Source organism: Neovison vison, chromosome 4 (genome assembly GCF_020171115.1).
Source record: "Neovison vison isolate M4711 chromosome 4, ASM_NN_V1, whole genome shotgun sequence".
Taxonomy (NCBI): Eukaryota; Metazoa; Chordata; class Mammalia; order Carnivora; family Mustelidae; genus Neogale; species Neogale vison.
Window position 1 is genome coordinate 32,313,002 of NC_058094.1, and position 21,855 is coordinate 32,334,856.

Below are 21,855 nucleotides of genomic sequence, written 5' to 3' on the forward strand. Positions count from 1 at the left end.
CAATGTTTGTTAATAACATTCACGTCTCAATCAAGTTCCAGAAGATTTAATAGTTTGGGGATAACAGTTTCTGCCATGCTGCTACACATTTGTAGGGTCCAGCAGGGAGATGTAACAAAATAAACTTCTGTTGTTTTAAGTCACCAAGCTTGTGGTAATTTGTTACGGCAGTCATGAGAAAGTAATATGCTTTTTCTCTATCTGCAGAGATTGATTGAGTTAGACTTAATATATCAGAGGGAGAAAAAGTAGCTGGAATTTTCACTGCACACCCTGATATTATTCTTTTGGCTTGGTAGAGAAAGGAACATGATGTGGAGAGGTAACCTGAGAGTAAGTCTCATGGGTCTGGGTCTCAACCCATTGCCTTTGTGACTTTGGGCACCTAAATTCCAACCCTTAGTTTTTGCCTGGAAATGAGAGGGCTCCACCTGATTAAAATATTGTCAAATATTGTTCCCAGGTTACATAATGACTTCATTTTTTTTAGTTTTAATTTCAATGCTAACCCACACATACTGAATTATTTTTAAATTGTAATAATTTTAAAACCCGAAATGTGTTATATATGAGATAGCAACCCTTGAAGACCAATTGAGTGTTAAATTCTGCTACCAGCCTAATTTATTTTGGTGTTGACCACAGAATACTGCTTCCCAACCCCTACCCCCTACATTTAATTCAGTGAATTTCAGCTGTGGTCAGAAGAGGACAACAGAGAATAGCTCAGGGTTGCTTTGCCAAAAAGCCCGAGAAATCCAGGCCCTCCTTCAGATATTCTGATTTAGTAGATTTTAGTGCTCCGTAGAGGATTTAAATACCACAATCTAAAGAACCAATATAAACTGTCATTCTTTTTACCACCCTTCCCCCTTCCCCCAGACCCTTCAACTGGTGCTAATATTCTGACCCAAAGTTGTATTGTTGAATACAGTGTTTCCATCAGTGAGGGTTGAAGACCTTGTGTTTTCTCTCTGATCAGGTCTTAAATATCTGTTCAAATATAAGCACGTACCTAGACTTGTCCTTCATTCCCTCCGTGTCCCACTAGCCTCCGTGAGGACCATTGCTACAGCCTTTTCTAGCAAATCTCCCTCACTCTAGCTTCCAGGGCTCACATTTCACTGACTCTGTTCCCGAACACAATTTTCATTTCATGGCTCTAGGTAGGAGGCAATGTGTGAACCCGCAAGGTTCAGCCTGGCATTCAAGGACTTGTGAGACTGGATCTTTATTTATACCCTCGTTTTCTTCTACTTTCCTATCTGAGCCTCTTTCTTTTGGAGAGTTGTTATTCACTCTGCACCATCACATGTTACTTTCATGCTACCATTTACAACTGATCTCTACATGCAGAAACCTATTTTCTTCCTCTGTACTCTTCAGGGTCTAGCCGTGGTCTGACTATTTCAGCCTCTGCTGTCAATTTTCTTCTATGAAGGGCTATTGGAACTCATTTTCAACTATACAAACAATTTCTTGTTTATATATATATTATATATAAATTATATATATTTCTTATTTATATACATATTTATATATATAAATATATTCTTTCAGGTATAACACATAAATATTTCATAAATATTTCAGGGTAAAATCTAGGATCTTTTGCGAATCGCAGGCATGATATCTGTATGTCTTTACTCAGAATCACTTGATCATGTAACTTCACTGCTCCTTAAAGTGCAAACCTCCCTCTCCAATAAACTTCATTTAAAAGTTGGGTGCATTTGATTAACAACTGTTACAATTCTTGTGCCTAGGTATTACAAATCTTTTAGACGCATGAAATTGTTCTTTTTCTGTGCTACAGTGGTGGGGGCAGTGGGTAAAGAACAGAAAGATAGTGCTTGTTATATACAGCTGTAATGGAAAATTGTCTAGTTCCATAGGTTGGAACTATTATATTTCATTTAATATAATAAGTTATGTTAATCAGGTGCATGTAATGGACAATCTAATCCTTTTATTGATTTGCCATCATGTTACTCTGTGTGTGTGTGTATGCCTATATATATATATGCACGTTACTATATATAAACACACACACGTATATGGTATTTTCAGCTATTCAGTGCTATTTTGAATCTATTCTCATCACAAAGAATAGGTATATAGACTTTCCTTTGTATTTCAAAGAAAAAATAAAGTATGCCAAACTTCTCCAACAATCTGGAATTTTATTCCATCCATATACATGCATAGTAACAACATTTGTTGAGAAATTATTTCTATCAGAAGTAGAACATTATCTTTGTGATCACCAGGTGCAGTATTGCTACTCATATTTAAATAGATCTTATATATGAATTAAATTCATACTTGCAGCATTGAGTTTAGGGTTTCGATTTAGACTGTGCCTTTCAAAAGATAAAACTGATTAATACTACCTTATTACTTACAATACTGCTTCCAGTAATTTTGTTCATTCTTTATAAAGTATTGCATTTAACAGCAAAGGTTTAAAAATTGAGACAGAGCTGCATCAGCGAAAGAAAATACAGGTACTATACAAGAAAAAAATTGCCATCTTCATTTAACATACATGTTTAAGATTAAGAAAATGGACAGAAACATACAGCTACATACAAATGCAAAGCCTATGACTAAGAGACTGTATCTGCTAAAATATAAAGTGCAAACAGAGCCTGATTATCCAAGAATTGAAATCTTAAGGCGAACTTATAGCATGTGTATTTAGAACATCTTTGCAAGTTATATTTTAGCATATACATATATCTGCAACAGCATAGAAGAAGAAATCAAGGTACACAAGTGCTTTTGAAGCTATTTCTAAAATGCTTTTCTGTATTGTTCGTGACTATTTTCTTTAAAATCTACTATACAGTGCAAACCATATGTGCTACACAATAACTATACAATAACATTACAAATGACTTTAATATAAAGTTTTTAAATAAAAAATAACATAACCACAGCTATGAATACTGCTGGTAAAATAAATTAATTTCTTTTTGAAAATGGCACCAATAATACACTTTACTAATGGACTGTAATGGAATTACACCTTAAGTCTTCAACTCAGCCTTAAAGAACAATCTCCTGATTGCGCAGATGTAATTCAAACAGCTTTTGTTTTTGTTTTCTGTTTCTTTGTGTGTGTTTTGTGTGTGTGTGTGTATTCGTTTTTTGTTGTTTGTTGTTGTTGTTGTTGCTGTTATTGTTTTCTGGACGGGGTAGAACGACATACTAAACACTGGTACCAAAGGTGACTGGTGTTCATTTATGAAGTCATCTCATTTGACATGTTCCGCCGCATGTGATGAGCAATAAAACTTCTTGTGAGTTATAAAGTTCGAGAGGTTGTTGAACTGAATATCACACAGCCGGCAGTATTTCCCACTCGTGGGAGCCTGGGTGGAGCCATTCACACCTTTCCCTATACTAGACAACTGGTCCTCTGCAGAAGGAATTCCCGGTGAGACATTCTCGTTCGTGGCTAGTGGGTTCTCAGAGATCCAGGATGGAGATTTGTGGCCATCTTCATGTTGAGGATTCTGGGAAATGTTCTCTTGCTGCGGGTTGGCGGCGGGTCTGTCTTCTTGCTTCAGTCCACCGTTGACTATGACCATGCCTCTGTTTTTGGGCAGCAGCGGCAGGGAATCTTTCTTCGGCACAGCACAGCCGTTGGAAGAAGCCTGGCCTTTCGGAGATTCATTTTCCGCGTTTGTGCTTTGCTCTAGGTCGGTGTTATGGATGACGAGAGACCCAGAAATGTAATCACTTGGCTTTATTCCGTAATATGGAGAAAGCTGGTCAGCTCCCTTTGCCTTCTTTATTGCTCCGGGGTAAAGGCATTGGGGAAGAAACAAATGTTTGTTTTCTTCTTTTGTGGCAATGAGCTGAGCAGCTTCACTGAAGACTTTCAGGCCTTGCAGGGTGGCTAAGTGCGAGGAAAATAAGTTTCCGTTTGGGGAAGACTGCTTCAGATTCCCGTTTTTCTCACATTTTATGATGCTTCGTTCGTAGCTGACGTCGGGGCTGTTCCGTTCGCTTTCTGGATTCGGAAATACTTTGCTGTCGAGTTGACCCAAGTCGTTACGCTGATGTGCTGTGACCGGGCAGAAATTCTGCTTGTGGGCCAGATAGTTCTCGACTTTATTGAAGCTGATCTTGCACACGGTGCACTCGTGGTAGTCTAGCAGCCTTTTGGGAGACGTGGTCGTCCGCTCAGACTGGGATAAGCACTTTTTGCTGAGATCTATGGGCACGTCCATCTCGAGGCAGGAAACGCTGGAATGAGTAGTGTCACATTTGGAAACCGGGACACATTTGTTGATCGTCAGGGACGTTTCCAAGTGCTTGGAGACAATTCCTGGGAAGATATCGCATCTTGGGTGGTAGCACTCTCCCAGCCCTTCGGTGGGTTCTTGAGTGGAGGTACAAGGATTGCTGAGGTTGGCGACGTCAAGAAATCGCTGTTGGACCAGGGGAGGCCTCTGCTCCTGTTCGGGTAGGCACATCTCATACATCTTCCTTCGCTTGCGGGTGCGCATGGTTCTCTGCATGGCAGGCACTTTGTTGGAAGCGGACCTCTTGAGTGGAGGGTCGTGGCGTGTAGCACAATAATACTGTTTGTGGACCATGTATGTTTCATGCCGGCTGAAGGTGATGTTGCAAGCTTCACAGGTAGTCTTATTTGGGTCACTTTCCCCATCCACCAGGGGGACACTGGGATTTTTCACATCAACAGGTTTTCCGTTAATTTTATCGTCGTTGCTATTAGAGGTGGAGAGCTTCTTCACTTGGGTGGAAAAGTCCTTGTCGTGGCCCTTCCCATTTGGCCCAATTAAATCTAAGACAGTAGAAGAATTGATGCAGGACGTTTGAAGAAGGGGATTCTCAGGATCAGCAGAATGAGCCGCTGGGTTGAGGAGATTTATGGAGGTTTGACCAGTGTTGGGGCTCACGGCCTCAGGCATCTTTTCTGAAACACCAGGGAACTCTGGGGACTTGGCCATCTGCTGCCATCGGCTGCTGCAGTAATGTTTTTTGTGTACGAGATAATTATCCAAATTATTGAATGTTATGTTACACTCAAAACAAGTAGCCCCCTTGGGCATCAAGGGGCTGTAAATGACGGGAGGGTAGCTACTACTTCCGTGCCTCAGTCGCCGATGGACCAGTTCGGACATCTTGGCTAAGATCTCCGAAGCTTGAGGGACCATGGTGATGTCCTGGGGGAAAGCAAACTGAGAGAGGAAAGGGCCCACGGGGAAAGAAGGCCCAACATTAGGCTGAACCGGAGATGAGGCAAGTCTTGGACTCGAGGGCTCAGACTTTATTTTCGTGTAAGAAAAGCTCTGTTTGTTTGTTGTGGGCTGTATCTCTGGTCTCTGGTTCGTGAGAAAGAGCTGCGTCTTTTTCTCACACTTGTCCAGCTCTGTGTCAGAGCTCGCATCTTTAGTCTGCATGGCCTTCTGGCTCTGGGGGAGTTCGCTCCTGGTCAGCAGGTCTGGCGCAGGCTGTAGGCTGTCTTCCGTCCCGCTTGGAGAGTGTTCTATGTCACTTTCTCTGGGAAGTTTGCCTCCAGGGACATGGAGCTCCTGGTGCTGCAGTAACTCCCTCTGAGTCTGGAAGCCGAAGTGGCAGTGACTACATCGGAATGCAGCTTGAGTGAGATGGGAGAAGAGGTGTTGGTGGAAGCCGATCACAGAATCGGCGGTGTAGCTACAGACGGTGCATTTTAGACTAGCACCAGGGGGCAGGAATTCTTCCATTTTCACTCCTGGAGAGACACACAAAATAAGAATACTGAGAACCACATGCATCGGCTTTCTAATGATAAAAACCTTTACACCGCACGAATGAGCTGAAATCTTTCAGCATCGCGCTTGTGGTATTAGCTTTTCTCTTGTGACATCCTTTGTCGGGTGTCATCCTAGGGGAACACCTCATAGCTTCCAGAGAACGTTTGAATGTGTCATCGGATCAAAGCAGGACAGTCTTCACTGTCTCCATCTTCCAGGTCAGGAAACAAATTCAAGGAGATCAAGGGAATGGTTTATGGTACTAAAGCGATTAGATGACAGAGCCATGTTCAAACCTCAGATTTTATAATTTCTAATCAGAGAACCTGCTCATTACAAAACCATGCTCTGCATTAGGAAGAAGCAGGAATACATTAGAGTTGATATTGATAAACTGTGTGCAAATCAAATAACTCTTAGAGCACTAGATTAGGTATTTATTCAAAAGAATCCAAGAAGAAACCATTTGGTAAGGTGATTTATAATCTCCTAATTTATCTTTGGTACAAATCTAGAACTTTATGCAGTGGTTTTGCTGAACATGGTTTATCTCTATCCAGGGCTGATATTCAGCAGGTGGACACCAATACATTACCACAGTTGTTTAGGACAGAACTCTGTGTTGACTGATCACGGTCTGTTTCTAGTCTGTTATAAAATATTTTGAATATCACCAGTGACTGGTGAGGAAACTTTACTGTGAGGTTCTGATTTATAAGAAACACATATATAGTCATTCATATTTGTTAATCTTTGACCAGGCTTCCTGGTTTGAAGCTCCTTAAATCCTTGGAATTTCCTATGATAAGCAATAAAAGTATTTTTGTTATGTTAATTAAATGACTTTTAGAAATCCCTTTGGTTACTTAAGGGTAGGGTTAGGTGCATTGAGAAACAACCTTGTAATTAGAGGGTTTGAATTTTTAGCCCCTCCTCCCCAATCTCGGAGATTGAGTTTCAATTGCCAACACCCATATTTAATCAATCATGTCTATGTAATGAAGCCTCCCTAAAAACCTGAAATGATGGGGTTCAGAGAGATTCCCAGTTGGTTCGAGGAGAATGGCAGCCTGGGAGAGGGCACGGAATCTTCTCATCCTCTCCTCATACCTTGTTCTAGGCGTGTCTTCCATCTTGCTGTTCCTAATTCATTACCTTTTATAATATACCGGTAATCTAGTAGGTAAATGGGTTCCTTGGGTTCTGTGAGCCACTCTAGCATATTAATTGAACCCCAAGAAGGGCTCTTAGCAAACTCTGATTTACAGCTAGTCGGTGGGAAGCTCGGGTTAACAACTTGGGTTTCTACTGGCATCTGAAGTTGGGGCAGGGGGCTGGCCCCTTGATCTGGAAAATCTGATGCTGTCTCCAGGTGATAGTGTCAGAATTGAGTTAAACTGTAGGACACCCACTTGGTATCTGGAGGATTGTTTGGTAGTTATGGGGGAAATGCCTCCCCCACCCCCCATGTATGGGGATTAAGATCTGGATACTCTAACTCACTAAGGTCAACTCTAGTTCCCATTTGTTGACATATGGCTAAATCAGGCCTGGCTCATGTCCTCTGTACTTTAGATTAAAATGAGACCTGACTTTTATATTTATAAGCTGAAAACATGGTAGAAAAAAACCTAGTCCTAGCAGAAAAAGGGGATATATTAGTCCTTTCCGCCTTAACGGATGCAATACTCATTCTTCTATTTAGTTGAGAGGTCCTTTGCTCTCTCTTGTTTGTTTTGTGAATGACTAGCTACTCACCGTCTGAAACAACTGACCTGTTTCTGCTTCCTCTGCTTTATCACCTACAAAAAGATGGCTCCTTCGTAGGGAAAGGAAAGAGAATGACTAGAAAGGAAATTGCCAGTTTTATAGGTTCAAAGACAAAAGCTTGCACTGTACTAGGGCACTGGAGGTTGGAATTAGTGTTGTGGTTGTTTTTTTTTTCCCCTAACTCAGCACCTATTTCGGTTTTGGTTTTTTTTTTTTTTTTTAATTATTCAACTCAAGCAAAAACAGTGAGGACGTCACCCAGGAGTACCTTCTAAGTTTTGTATTATGGATGCTGAAGAACTGACACCCAAACCTTGGTTTGTTCTATTTACAAATGTTCCTAGCAGTATCTAGGGTTAATATAATTCTGTACATTTGGTTAACTTGTTTTTTTAAAAATACAGGAATGAATTAGAATGAATATGATAATGCTAACAATAATTGGGCACATAATTACAGAGTAAAATGGGGACAATTACCACTGTGCTGTTAAAGAGTGAGGTAAAAAAATAAATAAATAAAAATAAAATAAAATAAAATTTTTTTAGCTTAATTTTTCTTAAGGAATTTAAAAACGTTACACTAAAAGTGGCTTTATGTCATAGAGATCAACTAAGCTGTTCTGTGTGTTCTGGAAATCAAGAGCATTTTACAGATTGGTATTTAAAAGTTAATTTCTCTCAAGTGTGATTTTAATTGGATCTATCAAAATAACAGTGTTATTTCAATTCCGCAGATACTTATTTTTATGTACCTACTATTTATCCCTTACCATGTGGGAAATAATATGGTCAGTTTCCAAAGATCACTTGACACTTAAATCAATGAATATTAATGACAACATAAAGGGTATTGAGAGTTTATTTCTGAAATGGTGCTGTTTAAAAAAAAAAAAAAAGAAGAAGAATGCTTTGGCCTGTGATTTGAATACTGTCATTGTTAGGAAAGAATTCAGACCCGAGTCTTTTGAGTAGGGTATATTGATTATAAGTGACATAAAATCACAGTCAGCTGGTTCAGCAAGTTCGATTTTGATTTTATAGCTAGATGCAGTTACATAGATGTGGAATTATATATGTTTGCATATATGAATATAGGGATGTATGTAGAGAAACAGTAGAGTCTCAGAGCGAAAGCAGCAGCAAGGGAAGCACTTACCACTGTGTGAATTCAGGTGCATTTCTAGTGCTCGGGCATTTGAAAAGCTCTTGGTGCACTGCGGGAAGGGGCACAGGCTGGAAATCTGAGGAGCACTGTCTTCATTCTCTTCTGACACTGGAGCCGCTTCCCTTTGCCTCCCGCTGCAATAGTACATCAAATGGGCCTGCAGATTCCGCTCGCTTCGATACCAGATGCCACAAGACTTGCAAGGAAATATATCCTCTGCGGGCGAAAACACAGGGACACATTAGCTGCTGCCCATTTGGAACGAGCCCTGAGTGAAGCAGCATTTAGTTCAATGTTTCTCAGAGACCGTTCTCAGGTTCAGAATTAGGCGATCAGACAGTGATGAGTGCAGTCTTGGGTGCTGTTCCCCAGCCCAGGACCGAGCTTTTAAAGCAGTGTTACACCCAGTGTAATTTACCTTCCCACAGACTTCAAAAAATGGTACTGTAGGAGGCTCCAACAGGAAAAGCGCAGGAGATTAATTTTAAGTTGTTTACAGTGCATTTAGGGTTTAGAAAAATATGCATTTATAAATAGCAATGTGAAATGGCTTATCTGATTGACTAAAAGGCAAGGATCTGATAGCTGAACTAAAGTTAGCCCTGACGCCATCTCCTGACATCATTCGTTCATTTAATAAATTAATTAGAGAATGTCTCCTCTGTGCTAGAGACTCTGTGCTGCGTTGGGTATAAAACAAGATGAAAGACCAAAAAGCGGTCATCAGGGATCTTACAGTCTCCTGGGGCAGATGAGTAAGTGGTCAGGGAATTACATTAGGCTACCATGAACAGGCTAATGGAGGCGTCTGAGGAGTGCTTGGGGTGTGAGGGGACTGAAGGAGGGACAGGGTCAGGGAAGGATTCAAAGGGAGCATAATGACATGCCCTCGCTGAGTGGTGAAGAAGGAGATTCTGTCGGTAGTGAAGAATGTAAGTGAAGAATGAGATTCTGTAACAAGAGGGTTGGGTCTTAACTGCACAGCCCAGGGGAAGGCATGGGAGCCTCAGAGAGGGACTGGGGGAGGGCTGGGGGGCTCTTCCCCAGGATGGGGAGTGGAAGAGATAAGGTTGGAGGAGGCAGGAGCAGTGATCAAAGACTCTGTAGGCTCTCTTAAGAAGTTTAGATTTTCATCTCAATGATTATGGAGAATCATTGAATCGTTGTAAGCAAGAGACGGGCAGAATCGGATATTATGAAATTACCACAGCGCAGTAGAGTTTTGAAGGTAGTCAATTTGGAAGGAAGACACGACTGGGAGGAGGCAGTTGCGATAATCGAGGTGAACTATGACAGAGTTTGAGTTGTAAGTCACGCTAGGATATTTTTGTCTATATTTTGCATGTATTTACTCATGAACATTTTCTTCACGTTTGTGTTTTCTCCAGCTCAATATTCTATTTATAGGCAAGGAAACTGAGATTGAGTGATTTGCCCATAATCTTGCAAGTGGGTCAACTGGAATGGGACCCAGTGGGAGAACTCTTGCATCGCAGCGGCAAAGGAGCCAGAGGAAGGAGAGTTATATCCAGGTTGTAGAATTGACTAGGAGTGATGAGCGCTACTTTGCAATTAGATGCTAGAGTAGATGGTAAGGTCTCTTCAATGGCCAGGCTTCTTGTTAGCATTTCTGTGTAACAGATTCATTCAGCTCTATAGGGAGCAGACGACAGACAGGTGAGGAGGTCAGGGAAGGACAGGTATAGGGAGACCAAATCTGGCCCAGTGTTGTTGTGGAAACCTGGCACTTTGTAGTGAAAGGGAGCATACCAGATAACACTGGAAATTGGGGTTAATCCAGGCAAACTGAGGCATACGGCCGCGTTAGATATGTGGGACTAGATATTCCTGTAAGAAATCCAGGGAACATGGGGAAGGTGACGACAGAGGTCTAAAACTCAGAAGAAATAGCTATATGTGAGATTTGTGAATTGTTAATACAGAGTTGGTGGGGGAACCCATGATAGTGAAGGAGATGGCTCAGGGAGAGTGAGTTAAAACAGACAGGAGGAAACTGAGGACCAAATTCTAATGAATGAGAAGTAAGGACAGAGAGTACAATATAGAATTTCAAAATAAAATTTGGTTATAAAATTATATCCTATTGCTGTTTATTATTTTGGCTCTTCCCACCAATTCAGAGGGCCATACTGCTTCGTGTAGTGTCTATTTAAGCAAGATGAGTTTTAACTGATTAGCTCCTTTCAGAATGAGACCAAAGACTGTATACATCTATGCTGATTTATTTGGGATCAATAGTTATCCTGCTATAGAAAACAAACACAGTATAATCTCAAATATAATTAAAAATCACATTCACACATTGGAGCTTCACAATAATTTAAGGTACTCTCAGTATTCCTGGTAACAAAACCCTTTTGCTTCAAATTCAAGTTTGACCTATATTATTTCAAGTTCCTCACTACCAGAATCAAAGTAAGATCCAGTAAAAGAAAATAACTACATTTACATGAAGGAAATCCCAAAATATTACCTTAGGCTAGGGGCACTAGATTCAATGTTTGGAAAAACAGTAATTCCAGATACACTCGAGAATTTCTTTAAAGGCTACTGTGACAGCAAGAACGTAATTATTGTTGAGTATTTATTTTGAAAATATCAAGACATCATGATAGTATCTATAATTCTGCATCATTCAGTCTTAGGAATTTTCAGGGACATTTTTGATTAAATGCAATACCTCACTTACCTACTGGTTTGGAATGTATTCTCCTCTTATGATATGACTGGTATTCATGTTTTCTCACAGAGCTAGATAAAAACAGAACTGAGTCTAGAATTCAGACCTGGGGACTCCTAGACCACTGATTTTATGTCCTATAAAGTGTCCCTCTGTGTGTTCAAGGAATACAACTAGGTTCACTAGTCATTTTAATATAAGGTAATTACAAAGGCATATTTGCCAGAGTCTACAAAGCATATTTTTATTTTTTTTTAAGATTTTATTATTTATTTGACAGAGAGAGATCACAAGTAGGCAGAGAGGCAGACGGGCGGGGGGGAGCAGACTCCTGCTGAGCAGAGAGCCTGATGTGGGGCTTGATCCCAGGACCCTGAGATCATGACCTGAGCCAAAGGCAGAGGCTTAACCCACTGAGCCACCCAGGGACCCATACAAAGCATATTTTTAAATTCTCCATGCATGTGTGGAGTTCTCCAGCTCAATGTATTTTTATTTTCCTATGTTTCTTTTTTGTTTTTGTTGTCATATTAGCTGATGTCTTGATGTACTTCCTCTTTATTAATATACCTAATCACAATTTGATCACTTCCTTTTTCCTTTTTTTATTTTTTTTAAGTTTCTAACTCTATAGCCCTTAAGGAATTCCACAGCTATTCTAAAGAAGCATCAGTGAAAACTTTTCGATCTCTCATAGCTAAGTAGCCTTGAATGTTGTTCAACTAGTTTAGAAAGTCAGTTTTTGTGTGTGTGTGACATTCAAGAATCCAACCTGAAATGAATGAATTTAATTGTCCTTTTCATACTCTCATGAGAAGCGATCACACATACACACACACACACACACACACACACACAGAGTAAGAGAAGATAAAATGAAATCACAACACTGGAGAAGAAAGTCCATCCCTGGTTGCCTGCCAGTAGACATTTTTTTTTTCTCCCATAAATACCCATCAGCACCGCAAAGCTCTTGGACGGGGCTACTGCCCGCGGCACTTACTATTGACAATAGCTGTGGGCAAAATAGAAGCCATGGCAGCTTGCTGAGGAAGCAACTGAATGGAGTCCAACAGGCGCGCAGGGTACATCCCTTCTGCAAGAGTCATCTGACTGGCAGCTTGTAGCCTTGAGTCGAAATCCACCACAAAGGCAATTAGCTCTTCTCCCTCAGAGATGGCCTTCGTCGTGGTGCACCAGAGCTGACCCCCTACGAAGGAGAGAGAAGAAAAAGAAAGAGCGAATGATGTAGGATGCTCCAGCCTACCGTACACCGGATTGACGGCAATGGCATCTTCCGGTTTTCACATCACTTTCTACTGGGGGAGAGTGATGGAGACCAGGGCTGTCCTCCTCTTCCCTCCTGGGTGGAAAATCGCACACCTAGCATGAAATGAACTCTTCAGTGGCCAACAGTAGGAGAGAACTAAGAACCAAGAACAGACATCATTTGTGGAGAGTTTTGGGAACCGTGTGCCTTCTGGGGTTTGCCTTAATCATTACCCATGCTAAGACGTGGCCTCCTGCTTACCAAGAGGCCTGGTAGGGATCCAGCCGCAGAAATTTATTGCGGGTGAGCCTTTGCCGTTACTCTTTCTGTACCTCATGGAAGTAAAAATTTATTTCTTCCTCTCTCCCTCCCTTCCCCACTCTTTTTTCCCAACATACCCACATGCCGAAAACAAAACAAAACAGAGTACACGAACGCTCCTAAAATATAGAAAGTTAAAATGACATTTCAGCTAGTTCTACTCTCTTTACGTCTGGTGCCATTTTTCCTTTCTTTTCTTTTCTTTTTTTTTTTTTTTTTTGGCTTAGTGATCTTTACTTATATAATATTCCTTATAATGCGGCTTCTTTATCTCCATTTACCCTGATTGAACTTCCTGAAAAGAAGATATGCCACAGATCCTTTTCAAAAGGCTTATTTAAATAAAGATTTGTTTAAATGAAAAGAACCCTTTCTTCAAATACTAAGATATACTCTGGCTCTGCACTTCAAAATGATCACGTGTGGTGCATTAAAAAGAAAATTAACTATGCAAGTACATCTTCTAATGTATTGGAACGCGATAGCGTATGCTCATTTATTTAACATGTTTAGACAGGCAGAGCACTTATATTTTGTTATCTACACTCTCAGGCCTAGATACGTATCCTGTACAGTTATGCCTGAAATAACGTGGCATACTTGATATGTTATAAAGCTTTTTTTTCCTCATTGTGTATATATTGCAGAGCTATATATTGTACTCATTAAGGAAGCAAAATTTGTACCCATTCTGATAAGTAATATTGCTCTGTTTATCTTTCAGCATAACTGTCTCTTCAACTGCACTTCATTTCCTCCATCCTTAAATAGATCATAGTTTTTAAACAACTTGTGGTAAAAATCTGCTGGAAAAGATAACAACAGCGTACGCGATGGTAGAGTCGCCCAGAAGAATCGGGACACTTCCCGAGAAACCTCGGACAGCTAATTACACCAGCGGATGACGTCTTAAAGGTAAGCAAACAGAACACTCTCCCGGACAGAACAAGTCTATGAAAAAATACAGCTCAGATTCCGTACCTCGAATGTGTGCGAAAAGTTGCAAAGTAAAACCCAAATGTACCAAAAGTAAAACCCAAATCTACCAAAAGGCTAGAAAACATTTTTTTTTTTCCACTTTGACTCTTAACGGATCTGAAAGCACCCGAGATTCGCAAAGTTGAAGAACAGATTCGCTTTGGCGCTGACTTATTTCTTTACAAACAGAAAAGCTAAGTGGCATTTCTGTGCAAGTGACTGAGCCCGGCTCGGTGGCGGTGTGTCTGCCAGAGCCGGTTCCTCCCCCAGGAAGGCTCCTGCGTTCAGCGGCTCAGCCTTCTCTGATGTGCATACAGATCCAAACTACTTACAGCTGTAGACAAGGTAATCATTCGCACCTTATCTTTCCTCTGGGGTATAGTTTATTAAGTGAGTCTTTGTAGAGGAGAGGTGGGGCGGGCAGAGCAAGGCACGACAGTTCAGGTTTCCTTCCTTGCTGGCTCTTCAGGAGTCTCTGGATTTCAGGGATGAATGGAATAACTTCCCTTATTGATAATATGTCATCCCTTTTGAGAAATTTACATTTTTAGCAAATCCAGCTGTGGGTATCTTTCGCAAAAGGGAAGGTTTAGACTCAGGTTCCCAGGAGAAACAGATTTTAGAGAAGGTGCCACGCATAGCTAATCTGTCTCCCAGCAGAGACCGATGTAGCAGGATGACTCAGAATCCGTGGGCTCCAACTCTTGACCAGAAAGACCCACTAAGTAAAGGAAATAAAACTCAGGAATATTAAGTGTAATGGCAAGTAAGCAAAAATGATTTTTCTACATGATTAAACAGCCCGGCGATAGTTATACATGTTTCCCGACATACTGAGTCATGTTTCATATTTTATTATCTTCATCATTTCATCTCATTTTATGGTTTAGAAAAAGCATCTCCTTTAGAGAGGTTGAATTGGGCTGAAAATGTACCAGGTAGACTTAATGAGGAAGTCAGTTGTTCTGGGATTTTAATCTCTCCGATCATTCATTCATCCGCTGTTCACCGGGCTCTCTGCCGGGGGGGCGGGGCTGGGCTGGGCTCGCCAGTTTCACAATCAGAATGGACACATAGAGGCGGATGAATGACAAGACCATAGTGTGGGTGGCGTCCCCTACCGCCAAAGAAAATGTGAGAGGAGTGACTAATGGACACGTCTCCAGGGAGTCAGGCAAGCCACCCAAGGTGACTTTTTTACTGACTCATGAAATAGAAAGGTAAAATGCAGAAGCATGTGCGGCGGTGGGGGGAGCTGGCAGATCCATCATTGCTGGCAGAGAAAGGGGCACGCAGGCCAGGGCAGGATTATGGAAGAGCCTGACTGTCCCGGGAATGGTTCAGAGGCCACCTGGCCGGAGCATGGCATTTGAGGGAGAAAGGGCTGGTCACAGGCAGGGGTGTGCTGGGACCAGCCTATACTGGAGTCGGGGACACAATGCTCAGTGGTCAGGCAGGACACAATGCTCAGTGATCAGGCATTTTCTGTGCTAGTGGCTATCACACTGGTAACTTGAAATCAGCCACGGTGAGAGCTGCTGCACTTGCCACTGGAACTAGCAGACATTACATATCAGGGCTTCCCCACCCCACCCCCACTCCCCCACCCCCGCCAGAAAAGTCGAGCGAGCGCAGGGCCAGACAGCTTTGAGAGTAACAGAAAGACAGTTGTGCCTGGCTCCTCATGGGGGGGGGGGTGGCATATTTTTTTTTTTTTTTTGAGTGAATAAATGAATAATGATAGTGGCTTTTCTCTCCCAGAAGAAAGATCTCAGGGTCTTGAGGACCTGAAACTGGAAGGGGTAGGGAGGGGCACAGGGAATTATCACCCCAAGGGCCATTTGGAGGCTCTTGTACTAGTTCAGTTGTGAGAGGTGTAAATTGTGAGGGAGAAAAGGGCTCAGTTCAAGAGAGAGAAAAGGGGCTGATTTCCTGAGATGAGGAAGCGGAAGGAAGCTGCTGAAAAAAACCTGAAGGTTTGGGTCTGGGAAATCGGAAGGTAGGGAAGCCATCAACAAGGCAGTAAAGCTGGTGTGTTAACAGTGGAATTATATAGACAACAACAAGACAATTGTATTAATTAGGAGCACTTTTTGTGGGCCTAATAAGCTAAGTGGTTTATGTACTTCATCTATTTTAATCCCGTCAGTTTTTCTGGGAGGTAGGTGATATTTTCCTCATTTTAGAGTTGAGAAAATTAAGGCTTGGAGAGGTTAACTAACTTGCCCAAAGCTACACACATGGCCAGTGGCAGAATCGTGATTTACGGCTCTGTCTGTCCGACCCTGAAGCCCAGGTGTGCACCTGCATGTCTGCTGTATGTACGTGGGTGTATGTGCGTGCACAGAAATACTGGATTTTGCTTTGAAAATGTAAAGTCTGAAGTCCCTGAGGGGCTTCTGCGTGAATGGATTTAAGGAGGCAGTTGGAATTTGGAGGAGACCTAAGGCTGGAGTAAAAACATAAAAAATAAAAAAAAATTTTTGGATATCATTAGCACATTCTAAATGACTGTGGATGCTCTTTGGATTGATGTCATGATGCTAGAAGACTACAGAGTGAAAAGAAAAGAAACATTGAAATTTGGGAGATCTCAACAATTAAGATGTAGGTATAGGAGAAGTGACCTTTTAATGACAAAGTGAGCTGGACACCTGGGTGTCTCAGTTGGTTAGGCATCTGCCTTCGCTAGGGTCCTGGAATCGAGTTCTGAGTCAGGCTTCCTGCTCAGCAGAGAACCTGCTTCTCTCTCTGCCTGCTGCTCCCCCTGCTCGTGTGCTCTCTCTCTCTGACAGATAAATACATAAATCTCAAAAAAAAAAAAGAGAGCACATATTTGGAAAAGTTATAGGGGAACCAAGAGAATGGTACCACAAAAACCAAGGGTTGGCTCTTTGAAACCATTTGGCTGGATTTTTTAGGTGGTGAATTTAGAGTATTTAACTTTAGGGAGTCATTTATAGGGAGAGAAATATGTCTGGTATTGTAACATGGTTTCAATTATAGATTCCAATGAAATATCCCAAATGTGATTACTAATTGGGGATGTGATCCCTTCTGCAGGACGTATGAGCAATGGAACTGGACATCCAGGATATACATTTTGGCTCTGCCACTTACTGTGGGACTTGAAGTTGTCACCAAAACACTCTGCAGATCCTTTTCCTAATCCTTGGAGATGGGAATGCTGATAATAATACTGGATTCACAGTGTTATTGTGGGGATAAAATAAGCTAATAGATGGGACATATAATAAGAACCATGTAACTAACGGGTCACAAGTATCCTTTTGGTTTGGTCAGGTTGAGACAATTATTCTCATTTCTCATTGTCCTGCTAAATCCAAGAAAAGAAATCTTACCAGAAAAGGAAGGAAAGCGTATGAATTCAATGAGCAAATGTATCCTTGCTTCACCAGAGAAAGCCAACCCCTTTCAGAGAAGGAGACTAACGGTGATCCATTCATGGATCACATACTGTATCGTGACCAGTTAGAGAAATAGTCTTTAGTGCTGAGAGGTTGAGGAGGCAGGAGAACCAGTTTCCTACCCTCCGGTTTTTGGAACTAGAGTACATATGGCCAACTCTAATTTATAATTGAATAGAAGGACTTCTTATCTTTCTTGATTAAGGAGCAATCCAAGTGCATGCAAAGGCTAAATCATGTTGATAGTTAGCTATTTTGGTGTCTTCATCCTACTGACCTCATGTTCAATGGAAACGGATCAAAGAATGTTACATTTGGCTTTAAAATGAGAACACAACCATCAAACAACAAAACCCAGAAAATAATAAGTTCTGGCAAGGATGTGGAGAAATTGGAACCCTTATGCACAGCTGGTGAGAATGTAAAATGGTGTAGCCACTGGAAAACAGTACAGTAGTTCATTAAAAATTAAAAATAGAATTAACTTATGGTCCAGCAATTCCGGTTCTGGATATATACTTAAAAGAATTGAAAGCAGGGTCTCCAAGAGATATTTGCACACCTATGTTCGTAGCAGCATTATTAAAAATAGCTAAATCATGGAAGCAACCCAAGTGTCCATTGACAGATGAATGGATAAGCCAACGGTGGTATATAGGTACAATGGAATATTCAGCAGCAAAAAGGAAAGAAATTAAAAAAATACTAAAAAGGAAGGACATTCTGACATATGCTAAAATATGGAAGAAATCTGAGGGCATTATACTAAGTGAAATAAACTCGTTACAAAAAGATGAATATTGCACATTTGCGAAGTCACTTCCGATAAGGTACTGACGGTATTCAAAAGCACTGAGAGGGAAAGTGGCTGCCGGGGCTGGGGGAAGGGCAAATGGAGAGTTAGTGTCTGATACAGAGTTTCAGTTCTGCCACATGAAAAAGGGTTCTGGAGACGGACCATGGTGATGGTTGCAGGACAATCTGAATGTCCTAATGCCATGGAACTGTACACTTAAAAATGGTTAGGATAGTAGATTTAATGTTATGTCTATTTGACCACAGTAAAAAAAAAAAAAAAAAAAAGGTAAAAAGGGGAGCACCTTTTTTTTTCCCCACTAGAAACCACCATTGTGAATCTCGAATATTTGCACATTTTTTTTTTTAGCCACAGTTAAAGATAGGAATCTCATTTTTATAAAGTGGTTCCATATGAGATGGTTTAAAACAACAGAATAAGTTCTCTCCTATCAGCTTTCCTAGGAAAGCTACTTTAAAAAACAAAGCATCTTGAAAATTCAAGTTACTGCTAAGTTGGAGTTGACTGTATTTGGCCACCTTAACTGTTTTCATTTGAATGAATTTTGGAGACTTGTGTAGCTCTGACTATTTCGAGTGATGCACCTCCTGAGATTTTGTTGACTTGGATTTCTGCTTGTGCTCGGGGCACCAGTGGAGTGTTCCTGCCAACGGAAGTTTTCTGTGGCTTTCATATACAGTAGTGTGTTTGATGCCCCCAGATTTAAACCAAGTAAATTTTAACATACAAATCCAAACTAACGGCATATTGATCGGAAAACAAAGAGAGTTATGTGAAGGGGTGGGGTTCTATGTGGCAATATCATATACGCTTAATTGATAAAACTCTCCCAACTTTCTTTGCACAGGCATCGGGAGCAAATGCTCTTGGTGTAAGGGATTACATGTTAATAATAATGAAGTGTAGCTGGCATCCCAAGTCCCTGAAAATGTATCGGTCCTCAGCGCAAAGATGGACAAGAAAGAGGACTTGACTGGGAGGTGGGTAAGAAACTTCAGTTCTCGTCCTGACTGGATGATTTGTTACTGAGTGATCTTGGAGAATTGCTTTATGTACCTCATCTAAAATGACAGCCTTAGACTAGATATCCTATAGATGATTATTATCATGTTGTAAACAACTTTTTAAGCTTCTATGACCAATGGGCTAATACTAGTAATAATCACATTTATTAAGCGGTTTCTCTGGGCTACTTTCAGGGGACAGGGCTAAGCGCTTCGCATGCCTTATCTTAATTTCTCCCAAGAAAGCAGTGAGGTGGCTTTTATTTATGCCCATTTTACCATCATATCATGGGTATAGGTCAGGTGTTCCAAGGTCACACGGATAAAGGGGACTTGGAGGAAGGGAGGAAGGTGTGGATGATGGGACTTGGACAAGGCAGTCTGGCTCTGGATGCTGTACTTTGGAAAAACCAGGTGTCCCAAAGGAGTCACAGGGACCTCCCCTGCTCACGAACTACACCGTGCCACACTGATCATTCAGTTTTTGAGGAATTTCAGCAGTTATCTCTCCGAATCGGAAATAAGATGGGTGACTTGATGAGATAGCATCAAGAGGAGGACACACTGATGAGACACAGCTGTTAAGGGCACAGCTATGATCTGGAGCAGAATATCCCTATTTGTGGAATAACTTCAGGTCACCTTCTAATAAGATCAGCCAACTCTTAGAAAGCACTTACTATGTGCCAAGTGCTATAATAAACGTTTCACACCTATTAAACTCGTCTGGTAGTATTAAACAGAAAGTAGCCTTTGCCCAGCTCCCTATTTTAATTACAAGTTGAGCTGGACTCTAAAAGGGTATCAAAATTACACATAACCACAGGGCACTACTTGGCCATCTTGACCACACAGTCAATTCACCTGGGAGCTCTTAATCAACGCCGATTTCCTAGTCCTACTCCAAATCAGTCAGATCAAAATCTCTGGGAGTGATGTTTGGGCTCCATTATTTTTTAGAAGTTCCCCAAAGGGCTTCAAGTGCCTCCAGCATTAAGAATCGCTGGCATCGGGGGGGGCGGCTATCTGCCTCTGTACAGGGTAGAAGGAGTGAGACGCTACAAGCCGAAGTCTCTTGATAATCAAATACATAGTCAGGTCCAAACAATCCAGGAGGGAGATTTCAAATCTCAGAAAATGGCAGCTGAAAACAGCTCTGAATTTCCCCCTTTCCCCGAATATTTGAAGAATGTTGAGAGTGTTGAGTGAAAAGGTGAGAAAAGATGGATAAAGCAAGGATGTAAGGACTTAGCGTCACCTTTCGACTGAATAAACCAGTTAGGAACTTGGCAAATTTGTGAATGACATTAGGTTTTAGAATGTTTGATTCTTTATTATTGTGAAGGTTTGTAACTTCTTATTAGAAACGGTCAATCATATCGCTTCCCCCTCAAAACTGGGAAAGATCATATTGTACAAATCAGAGCCAAAAAAAAAAAAAAAATCACATTCCTGCTGCTTGGGCGTGAAGTCTTTATCAAATGACATCAGGCTCTAAAGCAGCTATCTGATACCTCTCTCGCTTCCACCAAATGGAAAGGTTATTTTGGGATCCTCTCTTTGTCTGCCTTTTATGCTGCAAACATAGTCACTCTTCCCAGTCTCCACACCCACACACGGCTCCCTCCACAAAAAAGGACAGATATGTTCAAGGTTCCATAGAAAGTAATAACCACCAAGACCTTGACATTCTTGAAAAACCATGGACTTACTGTTCTAAGTAATGTTTATGATCAAAGTTCTTGTGCAAACAGATATGGTTCCTAACAGGAAGCTTATAAATTTTTTTTTCATAATTGCTGTCAAAACTGCAGTGAAGTATACTACAAGTCTCGATAATAAAGAATAAAGTCACAGTTCAAGCTCAAGTATATTTTGGAAATCCACGCTCCTCTTACTAGAAGCAGTGCCCTGAAATATCTCTCATCCTGCCAAATTTTTCACTTGCACTTTTTATTATTTATGAAATCAGTGTCTGCACAATGTCATGCAGACCTCTGCTGATAAACTCTAATTAAGATTAAGACAAGCCTTTTGGAAAGGAGCCCATCATTAGCAAACATGATAAACACAAAAATACTCCCTACTTGTCAACCAGGAGCAATTCAGTAACCTAACAGTATTATCTGTTGCTAGGTTACAGAGCTGACAAAGCTTCAATTATATTGTTCGACCATACCTATAGAGTTCTGTATAAGCAAAATGTATCCGGTATAAAAGCATTTAACTTCGTCCATGCTATCTGCAATTCATGGTTCCTTACAATAGTAAAAATCAGGTTAATAATTACATAGCAAGCTGAAAAATCTTTTCCATGTGTTATGTCTATACATGCTTCTTTCTAATTTATCTGTGTGATTGATAGACGCTTGCTTTGTAAAAATGAGGAAACACAAGCAACCTGATGCTGTACCCCTCGAACCCGACTACATCTGGGCTCATCAAGATACGGACCTAAGCTTAGCATAAAAATATACAGCAAATTGAACCAATTAAATCACATTTAGATTCCGTATTTCTCTGCCTCACTATGTAGAAGGATAAGGAGCCTTAAGCAAATAGACAAGGATACCAGTTTGAAGCTTTATTTAAAGCTAACCATACACCCCCCCACACACACACGCA

The 21,855-nt window shown here is 41.1% G+C and overlaps 1 protein-coding gene across 1 annotated transcript in view; it reads right to left on the bottom strand.

The window, feature by feature from the left end:
- Positions 1 to 2,163: 2,163 nt before the first annotated feature.
- Positions 2,164 to 21,855, bottom strand: part of ZFPM2 (zinc finger protein, FOG family member 2) — a 454,522-nt gene continuing 434,830 nt past the window's right edge. Inside the window, exons 8-10 of the mRNA XM_044246966.1 lie at positions 12,416 to 12,622; positions 8,703 to 8,927; positions 2,164 to 5,752 (exon numbers count right to left, since the gene is read on the bottom strand). Of these exons, the coding sequence (XP_044102901.1) occupies positions 3,261 to 5,752; positions 8,703 to 8,927; positions 12,416 to 12,622 (2,924 nt within the window). The 3' untranslated portion in view covers positions 2,164 to 3,260. The remainder of the gene's footprint in view (positions 5,753 to 8,702; positions 8,928 to 12,415; positions 12,623 to 21,855) is intronic.